Source organism: Monodon monoceros, unplaced genomic scaffold, assembly GCF_005190385.1.
Source record: "Monodon monoceros isolate NGI ecotype Baffin Bay Population unplaced genomic scaffold, NGI_Narwhal_1 Super_Scaffold_7, whole genome shotgun sequence".
NCBI classification, from domain to species: Eukaryota; Metazoa; Chordata; class Mammalia; order Artiodactyla; family Monodontidae; genus Monodon; species Monodon monoceros.
Genome location: NW_021703784.1, coordinates 57,811,153 through 57,828,467, shown reverse-complemented (window position 1 = coordinate 57,828,467; position 17,315 = coordinate 57,811,153). Strand labels below are relative to the sequence as shown.

Genomic DNA, 17,315 nt, shown 5'->3' with positions numbered 1-17,315 from the left:
CTGGGCACCACACATCCTGGCAAGATGCTTCCCTCCCTATTCCAAGGAGAGGCTGGAGTGGGATGAGGGAAAGTGACTGCGTGGGAGGCATCTGACAGGGTGGCAGGTAACTCTGTAGCGGGCCTGGATAGGACCAGACTAGCCTGAGTCTGGGGATGGTATGTATTATCCCTCCAATTAAATCAATGCTCTCTAAAGGAAGGGTATTCAATCATTCAACAAAGAGTTACTGAGTGCTTACTGTGTGCCAGGTACTTTACCAGGTGCTGGGAATGAATCAGCCATGGTTCTTGCCTTTGCTTTCAGGGAGCTCAGAGTCAGGTTAGAGAAAAGGCTACTGAACACACAAAAACAATTCCAGATTGCAACAAGTGCGATGACAGAAAAGAGTAGGGTACCATGACCCAGAGTAACGGAAGGAGCCTAATTTAGACTAGGGTGGAGGTGGGATCAAGGAAGATGTCTTTGAGACTGGGGTTAGTAGAGATTTGAAGGGTCTCCCCCTTGGTCCACCAGCCCTGCTCTGGAGGTCACAGGGAAGAAGACAGGACACTTTGGGGGAGAGCAACCATCAAGAAAACTCTCAGAGCATGTGCAGACAGGCAGGATGGCATGGTACCTCACACAATCACAGGCAAAGAACGCACTCCAGCCACATGAGGGCAAATCACACATGCACACAGCCACTCTCATGAAGCGCAGGCACCCTCGAGGCATTTCCAGCTCTAAGAGGGTAACAAGGCTCTGGGGAAGCATGGCATTTCCAGGGTAGAGAGGTTGCTAAGTCCTTACCCTCTTTCCCTGCCCCCCCGCCCCACCCCATTCACCCATAACCTCACCTCCACCAAGCAGCTCCCTGACGGTGCGGTAGTCGTCGGCAAGGACAGCATAGTGCAGGGCTGTGCAGCCCTTGAAGCTGGCACGGTTGTTCAGCCGGTTGTTGAAGTCATCCTCTCGGGTGACCAGGACTAGAGGGACAGCAACACAAATCCTTCCATTAGCAACAAATGCCATGAGCTGCCAACCTCGTCTTCTTTCTCTTGGCATTTTAATTCCCTCATTCACTCATCTACCTACTTACTAAACATATAATGGCACCTACTATGTGCCTGGCCATCTGTGCTGGGAAAGAGGAGGTAAAACAGAGCCCATCCACAAATGTTTACTGACATCCATTATGTTGATAGGATTCACTTGGGGACACGGAAATAAATCAGACATGGTCCCTGACCTAATCGGACAAAGGAGGCAGACAGTAGACAGATGTTTACAGTATTGAGATAAATGCCATTATAGGTATAACGGGATGATACAGAAAGCCAGAAGGGAGCTTAGCTCAATTTGGGCATGGAGAGGATCTCAAAAGATGACAGTCTTGAAGGGTGAAGAGAAGTTATCCAGGTGAAGAAAAGAAGGCTAGGGTAAGACTCGCGACAAGGGACTTCCCTGGTGGCACAGTGGTTAAGAATCCGCCTACCAATGCAGGGGACACGGGTTCGAGCCCTGGTCCGGGAAGATCACACATGCCGCAGAGCAGCTGGGCCCGTGCACTGCAACTACTGAGCCCATGGCTCTGGAGCCTGCGAGCCACGAGTACTGAGTCTGCGTGCTGCAACTACTGAAGCCTGCGCGCCTAGAGCCCGTGCTCTGCAACAGGAGAAGCCACTGCAATGAGAAGCCCGTGCACCACAACGAAGAGTAGCCCCCGCTCACTGCAACTAGAGAAAGCTCACGCACGGCAGCAAAGACCAAACGCAGCCAAAAATAAATTAAAAAAAAAAAAGAAAAGAAAAAAGACATGGGACAAGTCAGGAAAGAGACAGAGGCTGTTCTTAGCAGAACAGTAACATACCTCCTCTGTGCTCTGAAGACGTCTACAATCTAGTGAGTATTTAATATTTCGTAAAGAAATTTTAAAATTTATAAAAGCCATTAAAATTTGAAAGTACAAAGAAGAAAAAGCATCATTATCTCTGCAACTTGAGAAACTGCATTTAGTATTTTGGTACATGTCCTCTGATATCTATATCTACATCTGTATCTATAGGTATAGCTATACCTGCATATATATCCTACAAAACTGGAATTTACTACATTGCAATTTTGTAATCTGCTTTTTTTCCCTTAATAAATGTACTGTGAACATTGGTTTTGAAGGTAGGAAGAATAAGCACTTCATGTGTCAAAGAACCAAAAACCCCCAGGCTCACTCTAGTGCTAATATTAGTGACTCTCTCTCTCCAAATTGATACAAAAGAACCTAAAACCAGTTGCATCACTCTAGGTTAGGTGACCACACATGTCCTTGTTCACCTGGGACAGTCATGACTTATGCTTTTTGTCCTGAATGGCCCCACTGTGGACAATATTTGGAAGGCTACCCAACCTCTGGGCCCTCCCTTGGGAACCGAGCCCCCGTGGAACGATACCTATGCTGCTTAGGTGATGGGGTTTCTTTCTGCCTCATGCAGAAATTATTGGAGTTCTTGCCTTATGTTCCCTCCTGAGCTTAGTTCATTGGAGGAGGAATTTGGGTCCTACCTACCTGTACCCACTCCTCCCCGAGTCCAGGGCATAGGGCCTGCAGAGGGCAGGCTCCTCCTACCTCCCACTGGATAAAGGCGTGTAATTCATAACCTTGCCTATGTAGTCAAAAGCACCAGACAATTCTGAAACCATTCTTTTCCAAGCTGTCTTGGAATGGAATCTATGCATTTTCCCCTCCTACAAAACTGAACTTGCTATTTAAAGTCCCAAAAGCCAGAAGACTGTCATGCCTTTTCCTAATCCTAATAGATTTCACTTACTGACCTTCCTCTACTCTGGCTGACATGGTCATTTCACACAATCTATTTAACTACCTTATATAGTAGGTATTATAATTCCCATTTTATAGATGAAAGCTAAAGCACAGAGATCATAGAGCTAATAAGTAGTTAAGTGAGGATTAGAACCCAGGTCTAATCTGAGTCCTCACCCTTTTTCCTCATCACAGCATGCTGTCACTCTCATTTTGCAAATGAGGGAATCAGAGCCCAGAGCCCAGATGTTCTGGTCCCAGCCTTGGCTCCTACTCCCTCTTCTTTCCCTGCTCAAGTGAAGGTGCCAGCACACTCTCTATGGAACTTGCCCTAACAGAGATCAGCCTGAGGTTTGTAGCTAATACCGGATAAGCTTACTTAGGTGGAAGCATTTCAAATGTCTGGTCAAAATGAAGTTGTTGGAGTGTGTAACTGGGGAACAGACCACACTTTCTTGTGGTCTGGTGAATCAATGGTCCATCAGCTCTTCTGTAGCAGTCAGAGGCTCTCCTGACTGATGACCCCCACCCCTGGAGTGTTATCTGACCTTTCCTGGAGCAGGGAAAACAGGAAGAAGGCCTCTGATTAGCTAACGTGTAAGTCCGTTGTGCAATGGCATCTGCATTTTTCTCATAAGAGCCCTTTAGGATCTAACTCAGAGACTAACTCTTGGTCATGAACAGTCTCATCAAATCATGGTAAGGGATCTTGTTTCCAGCCCACTGCAGATTAGAAGAAGCAAACTAGAAGGCTAGGGAGAAGTCTTCAGAATCAAGTACACTGATTACAATCAAGTGCTGACCCGGCAGGGAGGGAAAAGAACAGCACAATATAAAGCTGAAAGAGGAAGCCACAGAATACAGTGCCTCAAGAGCCCCTAGGGCACCACTGAATTGCCACATAGGACATTAACTGCTAGATATAATGATGAACCTGACGAAAAGTGATAGCTGGTTCAAGAAAGCAGGAAGGGTATAATCCATTTTACAAAGGAAATATATCATTCATTCAAAATATATCATTAATGAACACCAATGCATGGTGGTAGCTTCTGGAGATATACTAATAAGACACACTTCTTGACTCTAAGAAGTTAACAGTCTAATGCAAGAATCAGACCACTGAATGGACAAATTATAACACTGTTTCACGAGTGCAAGACAGAGCTATACACAGGGTGCCTACCATAAAAAAGTAGATGAACTCAAGGGACACAGCTGGTCTATTTGGTTCAGGGACAAACATCAGCAGAGTGGCAGTGTCACAGCCCAGCTAATAAGGAATGTCCATGAAGAGGGCCCCTGCTCCCCTCTGAGGTCTCATCACTTACCATCCCCTTCCTAATGCTCTTTCTTGCCTCTTGGATTTTGCAAATACTATTCCACAGCCTGGAACATTTCCCCCTCTCCCATGCCTTCAACTGACTAACTCTAATTCATTTTTAGGCCTCTGATTAAAAGTCATTTCCTCTAGTGATTCTTGCTGAGTTTGAGGTAGTTACTCCTCCCAAGAGCTTCCCTAGCACTTTAGGCATCTCCCAATTATGGTATTTATTACCCACTCCATTGCAATCATCTGTTTACTTGACTACGTTCCCCACTAGACCAAAAGCGCAATAAGGACAGGAAGTGTGACTGTCTTCCCCACAGTTGTATCCCAGTGCCCAGTATGGTGTCTGACCATAAATATGTGCTTAACAAATACTTGTTGAATCAGCAAATGCATACCTAATACATAAATAAGGCCCTAATATTACCTTGTTTTTGGAATAATAATAATAATGCCAGCCAGCAGTATTTAGTAGAGGAAGTAGAGTGCAGCTGTTAAAAAAGTGAGCTCTGGAGCCAGACCACTTGTGTTTGGGTCCCAGTTCTGAATTTACTGACTGTGTAATCTTGGGTAACTCACCTAACCTCTCCATGCCAAGTTTCTTTACCTGTACGCAGAGATGATAACAGTGCCCTCTCATGGGATATTGTAAGGATTGAATGAGACGCTGTGATTAAAGGGGCTTGGAACAGGGCCTAACAGTACCTCTTAGTCAATGTCGGCTATTATCCTTACTGTCTAGTCTTGTGCTTCCAAAAGTGTATTCTCTCTGTGAAAAGAGGTTTGGGGAACGCTGCATGCACTTTTCCCCTCCAAAAGGCACAGTTGTGAGTAAGAACCATCTGTTTAATTTGGCATTACTCAGCAGTTTTATGTCTGACAGCCTCTTTCCACCCAACCCTTGTTAAAATCCTGCAGTACTGGTGTTCCATGGAACACTCTTTGGAACTGGGTTGTGCATAACAATCTGTAAAGCACTTCATTTACTTATTTATTTCAGAACGACCCTGTGAGGTGGAAGTTCACTCTCCCCATTTTATAGATGGGGAAGCTGAAGTTCAGCAGGGTGCCACAGTCAGTCAGCGGTGGAGCTAGGACCCAGTCCAGGTCAGCTAGGCTCATTTCATGCTCTTAACAGTAAGCTCTTTTCCCCTCATCGCCCAGATTTGGAAGCCCTGACCCAGGATATCTTGCTGAAACCCCCAGATCATTAGATCTCATACTCTTCTCCATCAAAAAAAAAAAAAAGACTAAAGGTGGGAAGGAGGTGTGTGCAGCATGCACCCTCATGTTCTCACTTGCTCTCACAGAGAAAGCAGAAGCAAACCCACAGAAGCTAAAGTGACTCGTCCAAGGCTGGCTCACCAGCTGGCCACCACCGTGGTCTTTTGAGGCCCGGCGTTTACAGGTGGTCCTCAGCCAGTGAACCATCCCCTCCCCAAAGACATCTACCAGCCTGTCTCCAGCACAGGGGGAGATGGGCTCAGGCTCCTGCTTCCCCTCCAGGCCAGCCATTCCTGTCCCTTCACCCTTGTGGCCACAGGAAGAATGACAAAGCATTACTTTGTTATCCTTCTGCTCCCACCTCTGCCTTTTGATGTTGCAAAGTCTATGGCACGGTGCCGTGGCCAGGGTCAGTCTGAGTGCCGAGGCAGGTGTGCACCTGACGTACACTCTGCAGGATTCCCTGCACTTAGCAGTGCCAAGGAGTTAGCAGAGGTGAAAGTTGTCCCCAAAGCCCTTCCTATAGCTTGGCCACTACTCAGCACTGCTGAAACTGCAGAACAAAACTGAACTAAACAAAACAAACCACTGCCCCCCACAATAAGAAACAGTAATTTAAGGTAAAGGAGTCACACAGTCCTGAATCTTAGCTCTGCCACTTACTAAGTTCTTCTATCTGTAAAATGGGCACGACAAGCAGTAATTTAAGGAATACTAAATATTTAAGTATTATGAGAATAAAATCTGATAACAGATTTTTAAAAACATTACCACAAACATTTAGTAATGCTGTTTTCTCCCCTGGGGTAGGCACTGGGGATGCAGAAGTGAATCAGACATGGCTTCTGTCCTCATATTGCTAAGACTATTGGAGGAGACTGAAAAAAGGCATGTGGGGCAAAATGAGTGGTCTCCAGATAACAAAAGCTTTATTATCATTGCCTTGTGTGGAGGAAAGGTAACCCTAGCTAAAAGTCTCTCCCTCAGGCTCAGCCTCTACCCGCCACGCCCAGGAACTTATGCCATCTAATGTCATGGAGTGTGTAGCAGTGCCTTTAAAAACATGAGCATGTCTCCATGAGAGGGAACCTTTAGGACTAACCTGACAAACACAAGGATAACCTCTTACATTTGTGCAGCACTTTATGGTTTAGAGAGCGCTTCAATGCAATTGTTTCCTCACCCCAGGTCAACCTAGGACAGATAGGTCAAATATTATTCTATTGAACAGAGGAGACAGAGGTAAAGAGGTTGGATGGCCTGCCCAACTTGGACTGCTAATTGGTGGTGGACCAGGACTAGGTCCTGAGCCCATTTGCCTCCATCGTCCATATTGCACAGCTTCGCCAGTGCCCACAGGCTCAAGCCTCACATACCCCAGCATCAGCGGACCTGGCTTGAATCTCAGGGACTAAGCTAAATTCTTACCAAGAGTCTCCAGGAAGAAGCCTCTGGGCTCACAGCTCCCTCCCCACAAGGTGTTGTGTATCTACCACCTCGTTAAATCCTTACTCCTACTGCCAGCATCGGCAAGCTGCCTCAACTTCTGCGGGCACTGTTGGCTCTGCCTCTTGTGTTGATCTTCAGCCAAGGGATGGGGCAAGAGGGAGACTCTCTGTGCTGGGTCACCAAGAGACCATCTCTGGGGAGGGCAAGGCTCTTTATTTCCTTCCACAGCCTGGATGATCCTCCTTCCTCTCCAAATCCTAACTGTTCTTTAAAGCCCAATTCAAGGCCTCCTCTTCTAGGAAGTCCTTTCCTCCCTGCTCTGCCCTGGATGCCTATCATATTGATTGTGTGTATCCATTTACCACTTACTTATTGATCGTCTTATAACAGCTCTTGTAATACTTTCTTGTGTTAAAATTTCCCTTCTGACTCCCTAATTTCCTCATGGATGACAGAAACTAGTTCATAACATTTTCTGTATGTATCTCACCCAGCATCACTTCAGTATTTCACGTATCTTCAGCAATGAGCACACAGGAGCCTTCATTCACCCCCTGCCCTGGAGCACACCACTACTGAGCACCTCAGCACAGTGAGTGCTATGAAAGGCACGTGCGCAAACTGTCTGATGGCAGCAAAGACAGGGCACATGTCATGTGGCTTGGGGAGGAATCTCCCAGAAAAACTATCTGGAAGATGAGGTAGAGAAGAGTGTTCCAGGAAAGGAAGTGGTGCTTGCAAAGGACAGAGGGTGAAGGCTGCATTACCTGCCCATACAAGAAACTGGGAGTCCTTCAGTAAACTTGGAATGCTGAGTGAAGGCAGGTGGAGCAGTGGGCACAGATGAAGTTGCCCAGGCAGGCAGAGGCCTGATCCTGAGAGGGGTTTGGACTGTATCCTGAAAGCTATGCGCAGGCAGTGGTTTTTGTTGATGAATTAAGCAGCATGGGGAACAGCAAAAACAACAGACCAAGAGAAAAGTGAACTGGGTTCAAAAATGGCTTTCACTAAACTTGATATGTATCTCAATCCCTTCATGTCCCAGATCCCCTATTTTTTTTTTTTTTTTTGCGGTACACGGGCCTCTCACTGTTGTGGCCTCTCCCGTTGTGGAGCACAGGCTCCGGACGCGCAGGCCCAGAGGCCATGGCTCACGGGCCCAGCCTCTCCGCAGCATGTGGGATCTTCCCGGACCGGGGCACGAACCTGTGTCCCCTGCATTGGCAGGCGGACTCTCAACCACTGCGCCACCAGGGAAGCCCCTCAGATCCCCTATTTTTAAAGTAGAGGAGTTTTTTCACATCAGTGGCTCTTAAACTTCAGTGGCAACAGAATCACATGGGTAACTTGTAAGAAAAAAAAACAAAACAGTTGATTCTTGGGCCCTCGCTTCAGCAATTTAGATTCAATAGGCAGGGCCTGGAAATGCAGAGCTGAAAAAGCCCTTTGTGTTGCTCCTCACAGAAAACTCTGAGCAGCACTGGACTAGTCTCTGAGGGTCTGGTCTCTGAGGGTCCTTCCCATTCTAATCTTGTCATGAACACAAGAAAGATGCAAGGCTGGCCAAACCCATCCCACTTCCAAATGCCTGATCTGCTCTAGGGAAGCCAAGGATGTCTAGGTACCAGAATGTTCTTCCCAAGGCCCATGTTTAGAAAGTTAGAGCAAAGCCCCCAGGACACCAAGTCTTGGGATACTGGAGACATCCAATATCTCACTCAAACCTCCTCTCCCTGCCAAAATCCAACTGGAATTAGGTCTTTCTATAGCATATACTCTAGTCTTTTTCCTTGTTTATCCAGCAAAGTGTTACGTACTTTCCACGGGCTGGGCCATGGCAATATGAACAGGCTCTGCCCTCAAGATCTTATAAATGCTGCAAATAACATCAAAAGAATCTATCTTTTACCAAGTATCTCTGAAAGGAAAGAGTTCAGAATATTGAGCTGGAAAGACCTGGATTCTAATCCTAGTGACTCTAGAAAATTATTTCATCCCGCTGAGCTCCAAATTGCTCCCTGGTAAAATGGAAGCATTAATATCTTTGAATTGGGTTGTTGTGAAAATTGAAATGATGTGATATAGTGAAGGGCACAGGAAATGGCTGCATCTAGGAAATGGTGATTTTTAAATTAACATGTCCTCTGCTGTCCTGGAACTTGTAATATATCCATATTCCTCTGTTTGACTTTCAGAGGCTCTCCTACCTGGTCCTAATGTCTCCAAATAGACTTCCAACTCCTCCCTTCCTGCTGGAGAGACCCCCCTCCATGAGATGACCCTGGTGATCCTACCATGAATCCTCAGTAGGCAGCGCTGTGTATTAGGAAGAGCATAAAGGTCAGAGCCAGTCAGACTGGTAAGCAAAACTCACTGTATGACTTTGATCAAATTAACATCTCTGAGAATCTGTTTTCTCATCTGCAAGATAGATATCATCACCTATCTCACAAGATTCAATGGCAAATCCAATTAAAAAATGGACAAAGAATCTGAGTAGATATTTCTCCAAAGAAGACACACAATGGCCTAAAAGCACATGAAAAGATGCTCAACATCATTAGCCATCAAATGCAAATCAAAACCACAATGAGATACCACTTCATATCCACTAGGATGGCTAAAGTGAAAAAGACAGGCAATAATAAGTGTTGGTGAGGATGAAGAGAACCTGGAACCCTCATACATGGCCGGTGGGAATGTAAAATGATGCAGCCTCTTTGGAAAAGCCTGGTAGTTCCTCAGAAGGTTAAACATAGAGTTACTATATGACCCAGGAATTCTATTCCTAGATATAAACCCAAGAAAACTGAAAACATTATGTTCACACAAAAACTTGTACACAAACATTCACAGCAGCATTATTCATGATAGCAAAAGTCGAAACAACTGAAATGACTCTCAATTGATGAACGGATAAACTAAATGTAGTATAGCCATCAATGGAATATTATTCAGCTAAGAAAAAGGAATGAAGTATTGATACATGCTACAACTTGAATGAACCCTGAAAACATGCTAAGTCAAAAAGAATTCAGCCACAAAAGATCACATATTGTATGATTCCATTTATATGAAGTGTCCAGAATGGGCAAACCTATGGAAACAGAAAGTAGATTAGTGGTTGTCTAGAGCTAGGGAGAGTTGAGAGATGTGGAGAATGATTGATAATGGGTATGGGGTTTCTTTACAGGGTGATGAAAATGTTCTAAAATTGATTGTGGTGATGGTGGCACAAATCTTGTGAATATACTATAAACCACTGAATTATGCACTTTAAATGAGTAAACTGTATAGTATGTAAATTAAATCTCAATAAAACTGTTACATTAAAAAATGTAAAGGACTGAGCACATTGCCTGATGTAGTAAGGATGCAATAAATGGTAATAAATTTATTATTGTGCCCTTTCCTCTTCTTGATGCCACTCTAATCATGGCCAGAATCACCTCTTACACTAATACTGAAGAATATGTCTAGCTCACTGAAAGGAGCCCATTTCATACTCAGTGAAGGGTCACAGGTGAGTTCTGAAGGCTAATATCCCAGGACTAAGAGTCTTACATAAATATATAACTCTTGGGGGACTTCCCAAGAGTGAAGTTCTTTAGTGAATGGATGTTACGCTTGTCTCTCCAAGCAGAAACCACTGGGAGTACAGTGGTTAAGACTCTGTGCTTCCACTGCAGGGGGCATGGGTTCGATCCCTTGTTCAGGAACTATGATCTCACGTGCCGTGCAATGCAGCAAAAAATTAAAAAATATATTTAAAAATATATTTATATACATATTAATATAATACATATATATATATATATATATATATAAAACTCTTGAAGTAATAAGGAAATAATGGCTTCCATTTACTGAGCACTTACTATGTGCCAGGCACTGTGCAAGGAACTTTACAATTATTTTCCTTGAAAGAATCATACAGGGCTGTTATTATTATTATTATTATTATTATTTACTAAATGAAGCAGCTGGCACTTAGAGAGGTTATGTAGCTTGTTTCAGGTCATACTGGTAGTCAATGACTGAGCTAGTCCGTTCAACTCCAAGGCTTTTACTCTCTTCTCTGTGTGATATCATGGCTTCACTATTTCTTCCTTTTATTTATCTATGTTTTACCCATTCTTTACAGCTCAAGAAGTCTCATTTTCACTGATCTCCCTTTCCTCTCTGCATTCTAGTACTGTCTAGTCCACATCAAATTAATTAACATTTTCTCTTACATAGTCTTTTGTGTTCTCAGATTGCTTCATGCATACACTCTTGAGCATTGCAGGTGTTCCATAAATACTTCTTTAGTGAATGGATGTTACGCTTGTCTCTCCAAGCAGAAAACAGGTTCTTGAAGGACAGATACTGTGTCTTATAGATCTCTTTAACCTTGTAGAGAACGGTCATCTAGGCTGGCCTATGGCTGGAGGATTAGACCCCGCTTAAAAATGGTTCTCACAAACACCATGCTCTCTGCCCATAGACTGGAAGGTTTCTCCTTAAGAAGAGGACCCTGGCTCACCTTATCATAGTGTAGCATGAGCACTGGCACTTTCTGTAGTAGGAGCTCAGAAAGGTTTGATGAATTAAAGAGAAGACTGGGCTAGCACTTACTCTATTGGAGACACATCAAGGGCAGCCTTCCCATTGGGATCCCAAGTCCATCTTCTCTCACTCCAAGAAAGAGAAATGGAAGAGCAGGAAGGTTGGCCTGGAACCTTAAGACAATAGGTTGTTCACCCTGCCTGTGGCCCTAGAAGCATCCTCTCTGGTCCAGGACCCTCCTCTGACCACAGACCCAGGTAGAGCTTTCCAGAGCCCATGTCTCACCTGCACACCATCAAAATCAAAGAGCTGGGCAAACTCTTAAGAATCTGTTACTTGTTCTGTTATCTTTTACTCTGTTATCTACAGACCCATCAACAGTCTGTTTGAACTTCCACTACTTCCCATCTCTCCTAACTCTCAGGGGAATAACATGCTCACAGGTATCTAGAGTCCCTTTGATCTGTCCTATAATTACCCTGATCTCACCTTCTCCTACTCCCCTGCCCCCACCCTGATCCTAACCAAAGCAGTATTCTTTCAGGTCCAGGGATCCTCTGGGCAGGGCTGGCAACAAGAGGAAGGAGTCTGACCTCTCTGCCTCTCAGCAAGCCATGCTACTTGGTTGGCTAAACTTGGTCCCTCTGTGCTCCCCATCTCTACACCTGCTTGCCTCTCCTCTGCCTTTTCTTTAAGATGTTAAAAGCCCGCAATAAAAAACAAATACAAAATGCTGTAATTAATAGCCAATTCCAAGCCAACCCAGCATCTCTACTAATAAACCTCAACACTTGCAAAAAGAACAATAAATTCTGCCCCTCTCTGGTTCTGGGGTGGTCTCTTATATATACTCTGTGTGTGTGTATGTATGTGGGTAACTGTGTCTACATATATATTTATTTTCCTTTATTTCCCATCCAGGGAGGGGCAGAATAATGAACTGCGTGTGTCAGGGAAGATGAATCTGAGATACTAGGGAGCAGTGCGGTAAAATGATTAAAGTGTTATTATTGTTGGGTTTTTTTCCCCCATGGTCCATTGTGACAGCTCGACCGTCATCTGTAAAAAATGTCTCAGTGAGAGATAATCATCGGAAACTCAATAAAGCGTCAGGGGGAGCCTCGGCCCCCATCAATCACTGGGTGCCTGGAAAATTTCAGCCCTCTGTCTCCCTTCCTGCTATCCATATAAATGTCTCTAATATATTTTGTGTGGTGTGTGGGACCCATCCCTGATTTGGAAATTTTGATGAAAAAATATTTATACACAAAATATGTAAATCAGTTAAAAATCATAAGACTAGTTCTTTGACACCCCATCCCACTTTTTTCTTATTTTCATAAATGTGTCGAATTTATTCTTTTTAATAAAACATGTCAACTAGTCTATCTCCCTCTCTTAGTTAAATGTATATATAGATTTGGAGGGCTAAAAGGATGGAAACAATTAACCTAACTGGCTGCTACACTTAATCTTGAAGTTGACCAAAAGGCCTGATGGATAGACAGTGCATTGTCCATCCTAGTGACTCTGTAGTGGCTGACACTGCTGAGAAATGACATGTAGAACCACTGGCACTGAAGGTGTGACAAGGCTCTGACAATGATGAGGAAGAGGCAGGGACATTATTAAAAATAATAGCTTGCCCAAACAGCTTTTGGCCTGGCAGATCCCCAAGCCTTCCAAGACTTCGGACAAGTCAGAGGTTCTGAGCTAAGTGTGGGGCACATACAAGCTGATATGGTTGCTGGGTTCCTACAAGGGCAGGAGACAGTTCTGCTAGCATTTGGCATCCTCTCTCTGCCTCAGTTTCCTTTAGTGCCTACATCACAGGGTTGCTGTGAGCACACAGTAAGTATCAATAAACATAACCTGCTGCTGTAGCTATCGTCATCATCATCATCTTACTATTATTATTACCACTTCCCCCTGCTTCTCTACTCTGGAAGGAATCAGTTCCTGCAGTACCTTCTCCCCTAGGACCTTCAAGACTCCTCTCTGCCTAAAGGATAAGGTCCAAGAATCTTGATTTGGCCCCAGCCTACTCTCTTTAAAGCAGCACCTTTACTGCTCATTACCCTCTAAAATGAATCTTCTGCTGTACAGATGCTTCACCCTAACCAGTTTACTTGCTGCCCTGAAATATGTTTTTTCTGTTTTCCACCCCTGAATATTTTGGACATAACATACCCCTTCTCTGATCACACCCAATTCACATTTAGTTGCAGGCCCTTCCATAAAACCTTCTTATACTTTGAGGCTCAAATATCATTTTACTTCCTGATGTTTCAGACAGAGATTCTCTTCTCTGAGCTCTGATAGTCCTTGTTATCTGCACCTCTGACTGGACCCTTGTCAAACACTGTCTTGGTCATGTCGTCAATCTTTATTGTTATTAATTATCATTCTCGCTGATACCTCATATGTGCATGATACCTTGTATTTTCTCAAATATTTCATAAGTACTTCAATTTGATCTTTATAATAAACCTATGGTATAAAAAGTATTATTCTCTACAGATGAGAAAATCAAGGCTTAGAGAGCTAAAGAGAACTGCCCAAGGTCACACAGTTAGGTGATAGCCAAGCCATTCCTTGGACTCTGAGATAATGTTTGGTTCTTTGCAGATAACAGTTTGCTACCGCTGAAAAGCATTTGGAAGGCTGTGACAGAGACTCTGAATGAAGTTTTATAAGAGTATGATGAGGACAAAGATGATGATATAAAAACAGAAATTTACATTAATGGAATTCCTTCTATATTCTACGTTTTAGGCTAGGGATAAATATACTACCCCTAACTCTCCCAATAACCTTTATTTTACAAATAAGGAGATGCAGCCTCTGAGAGGTACAGAAAATTGTTCCAGGTGTCATAGCTACTAAGTGTTCTGTACACCCATAATACCATGGCTTAAACACACAGACGCTCTAGGAATGAAACTTAAAGTGGCAATAAAAAAGGTCTCTTCCAGGGAGGAGAAGGTCCAGATGAGTTTTTTTAAAGCAGTTCAAGCACAAGTAGCCTAGATCATCTACTCAAGAGTGGGAGCCTGTTAGAAATGCAGAAATGCAAAATATCAGGTCCTACCCCAGACATACTGAATCAGAATCTTGGGAGTTGGGGTGTGGCAGGAATCTGTGTTTTAACAAGCTCTCTAGGTGATTCTTAGGTCCTTGGGAGCCTTATTACTCCCATTTGAGTTTGTCTCCAAGGGCGCAGGTTCTCTCTGCTTTGCCTGGGTAGGTCTGGACATGCAGTGGGTGCTAGGTGTTAACTTATAGTGAACAGATGAGCTAGGGTAAGACTACTCCTTAGCATGTCCTGGGGAGATGGAGAAATTTTATAGAGAGCAGTTCCATTACCGCTGGCGGGGACTCCTAGCCATCTCCTGAACTCCAGGGCACTTGTCCACTGGTTTGTGATGTACCAGCTTGCACCATCCTGTCCCCCATCTGAAGACACAGAGATGGGGAAGTCAGCTGGAGCAGGTCAGGACCTGCAGCCCCTGGAGCTGTGGGAAGAGGGCCAACTGGGCTGGTGGGGTTGGCCTTGGCAGGTTCAGCCAGGAAAGCCAGGCCCTCTACCCCCAGAAGGGCCCTGTGCCAACCCAGCTTCTGCACAACTCATCTTTATACAGCCGCCACTTGGAGCTGAGAAGAGAAGCTGATTTATAGCCTGCTCTGGCCACGTTTCTGCCATGTTTTATTGTTTTAATTGTCTACGTGGGAGGAGCTTAGAGGGCTCACTTGCATTTCTGACAGCCCCAGACACCCAATGTTTATAACAGTTACTTACAAGCAGCCAGCAGCATCCCTGACTGGGTGACTTGTTTACTGTTACGTCTAATCTACTGCCTCCTCCACCTGAGGATTGGGGCCCACCACCCATCAGCCAGCCACAAGTGGAACTCTCCTAGAGTGGGCATGGGTGGGGCTCAAGGCACTGAATGGAATGTGGTCAAGATCAGGGAGTGAGTTGGTAGAGAAGCAGCCGTGATCTCTTAAGCTCCCCTCCACGTGTCCCCTCTAAGTGCCTTGCTCAAGCTGTGCTCCCTGCTAAGAAAATCTTTTCTTTTTTTTCCCCTCCTCTTCACTCTCCAAAGTCCAGCTCAAATCCTACTTCTTCTAAGTACATTACTTGCTCTGACGATGAGCCTAAAGTTTCTAGAACCTTAGAAATCACATGGCTGACAGGAACCTTGGAGGCTATATAATCTAATGACCCTTTACAAAATCCCTGATGGGCGGACAGCCAGCCTCTGTCAGTGCCCCTTGAGTGGTGAGTTGCTCAGTACCTCCAAGGCAGGTTTCCTGCCTTACACTGATCCAAGACCCAACTCTGTACAGAAATTCTTCATCACATGCTACTGTGCTTTACATGTATTTATTTCTAGTCATCCAAACAACCCTTTAAGATGGGTATTGTTATCCCTATGTTACAGATGAGAAAACCTAAATTCAAGGACCTTAAGCCACTTGCTTAAGATCACACAGCTGGTGACAGAGCTCAGAGGACCCATTACTTCCTGGCACTGAAGACTGACCTTTCTCCAGGATACCACTGTGCCTCTGAAGATGCCATTCTGAGAACTGGAGAGAATGGACAGAACAGTCAGACCAATAAGGCCAAGCATCCCTACATCACCTGCACCAGCAGACCTGCTCTCTACCCAGAAACACCAACCTTGACAAGAGCTGAAGATACAGTAATGTGCCAGTTGAGCAGGCTTCTTGCTAGAGCAATGCCAAATGTCAAACAGGAGAAGGGTTTCACTAGAAATGGGGCAACCGACAGCTAAGTCTCAGCAAAGAGGTTTCTTTCCTCTCTAGGCTGTGCCCATTCTGAGCAGGCAGAACGGATATAGAGCCTCTCTGAGAGAAACTTCTCTGATACCTTTTGGTCTCCTTGCCTGGATCCTCTTTCCTCCCCACACCTTAAATGCTGATACCCTGAGTGAAGGACTTGTCCTCCTATCCCTTCCCTTTAACTCTTTTCCTTAGACAGTTTCAGTCACATTCATTGTTTTAACTACCAAGCAAATGCTGCCAGACTTCTTTGAACTACAGACCCACTCATCTAACAGTTCACCCAAAGCAGAACCCGAGGTGACAGATGGGTGCCTCCTTTTCCATCAATTCCCACATTCCACTGAATACTCCACCTCCTCCTAATATTTTTCTAATACCTATTCTCTCCATTCCCAAAGATTTCTTTTAGAAATCCCCAGAAATGAGAAATGCATTTTGAGGGAGAGGAGCATGACTTCTCATCCAATTCTCAAAGGGATCCATCATCCCCCAAACATTGCTAATCTCTCCTCTCCAATTCATCCCCACCCCATCAGAATGGTCCGTCTAAAATGCTAATGTAAACTGAGCATTCTCCTACTTAAAATCCTTTGATGGCCTTCAGAAAACACTATGAGCTCCCTAGAATTGCCTTTCAGGGTCCTTCCCACACAGAACCCTGCCTCCCTCTCTGGTCTTACTTCTTGCTGTTCTCAGTACTGTGGCAGATGATTCCAGTGGCTGTCACCTATCCCATATCTCTGCATGTGTTATCCCTTCTACCTGGAAAGTCCACCCCTCTTAGTCTGCCTGGCAGTCTCTGACTCATCCTTAAGACCCAGTTCAAAGTCACTTACCCTGTGACACTTCCCAGATATCAGTCTGCCTTCAGATAGAGGGCATCACTACCTATACCAGTGCTACCTATATCCTTTGTACATCTATCAACCTTTGCATTTATCATTCTGCACTGTGGTGCCTGTTCACAGGTCTGTCTTCTTACTTGACTGGGAGCAGATCATATATATTGAGGGGCTAGATCATATATATCCATTTTTATTTATTCCCAGCATCTGGCAGAGTGCTGACACTCAGTAAGTGCATGCTCAATTATAAATAAACAAAACTAATAAGCAATTACAACCGTAGAGTACTCTACAATTCACACATCAC

At 44.6% G+C, this 17,315-nt stretch overlaps 1 protein-coding gene across 1 annotated transcript in view; it reads right to left on the bottom strand.

Moving 5' to 3' along the window:
• Window positions 1–17,315, bottom strand: part of CLPB (ClpB homolog, mitochondrial AAA ATPase chaperonin) — a 145,562-nt gene that overhangs the window by 68,500 nt on the left and 59,747 nt on the right. The window contains exon 5 of the mRNA XM_029208953.1: window positions 840–968. Coding sequence (XP_029064786.1) covers window positions 840–968 — 129 coding nt within the window. The remainder of the gene's footprint in view (window positions 1–839; window positions 969–17,315) is intronic.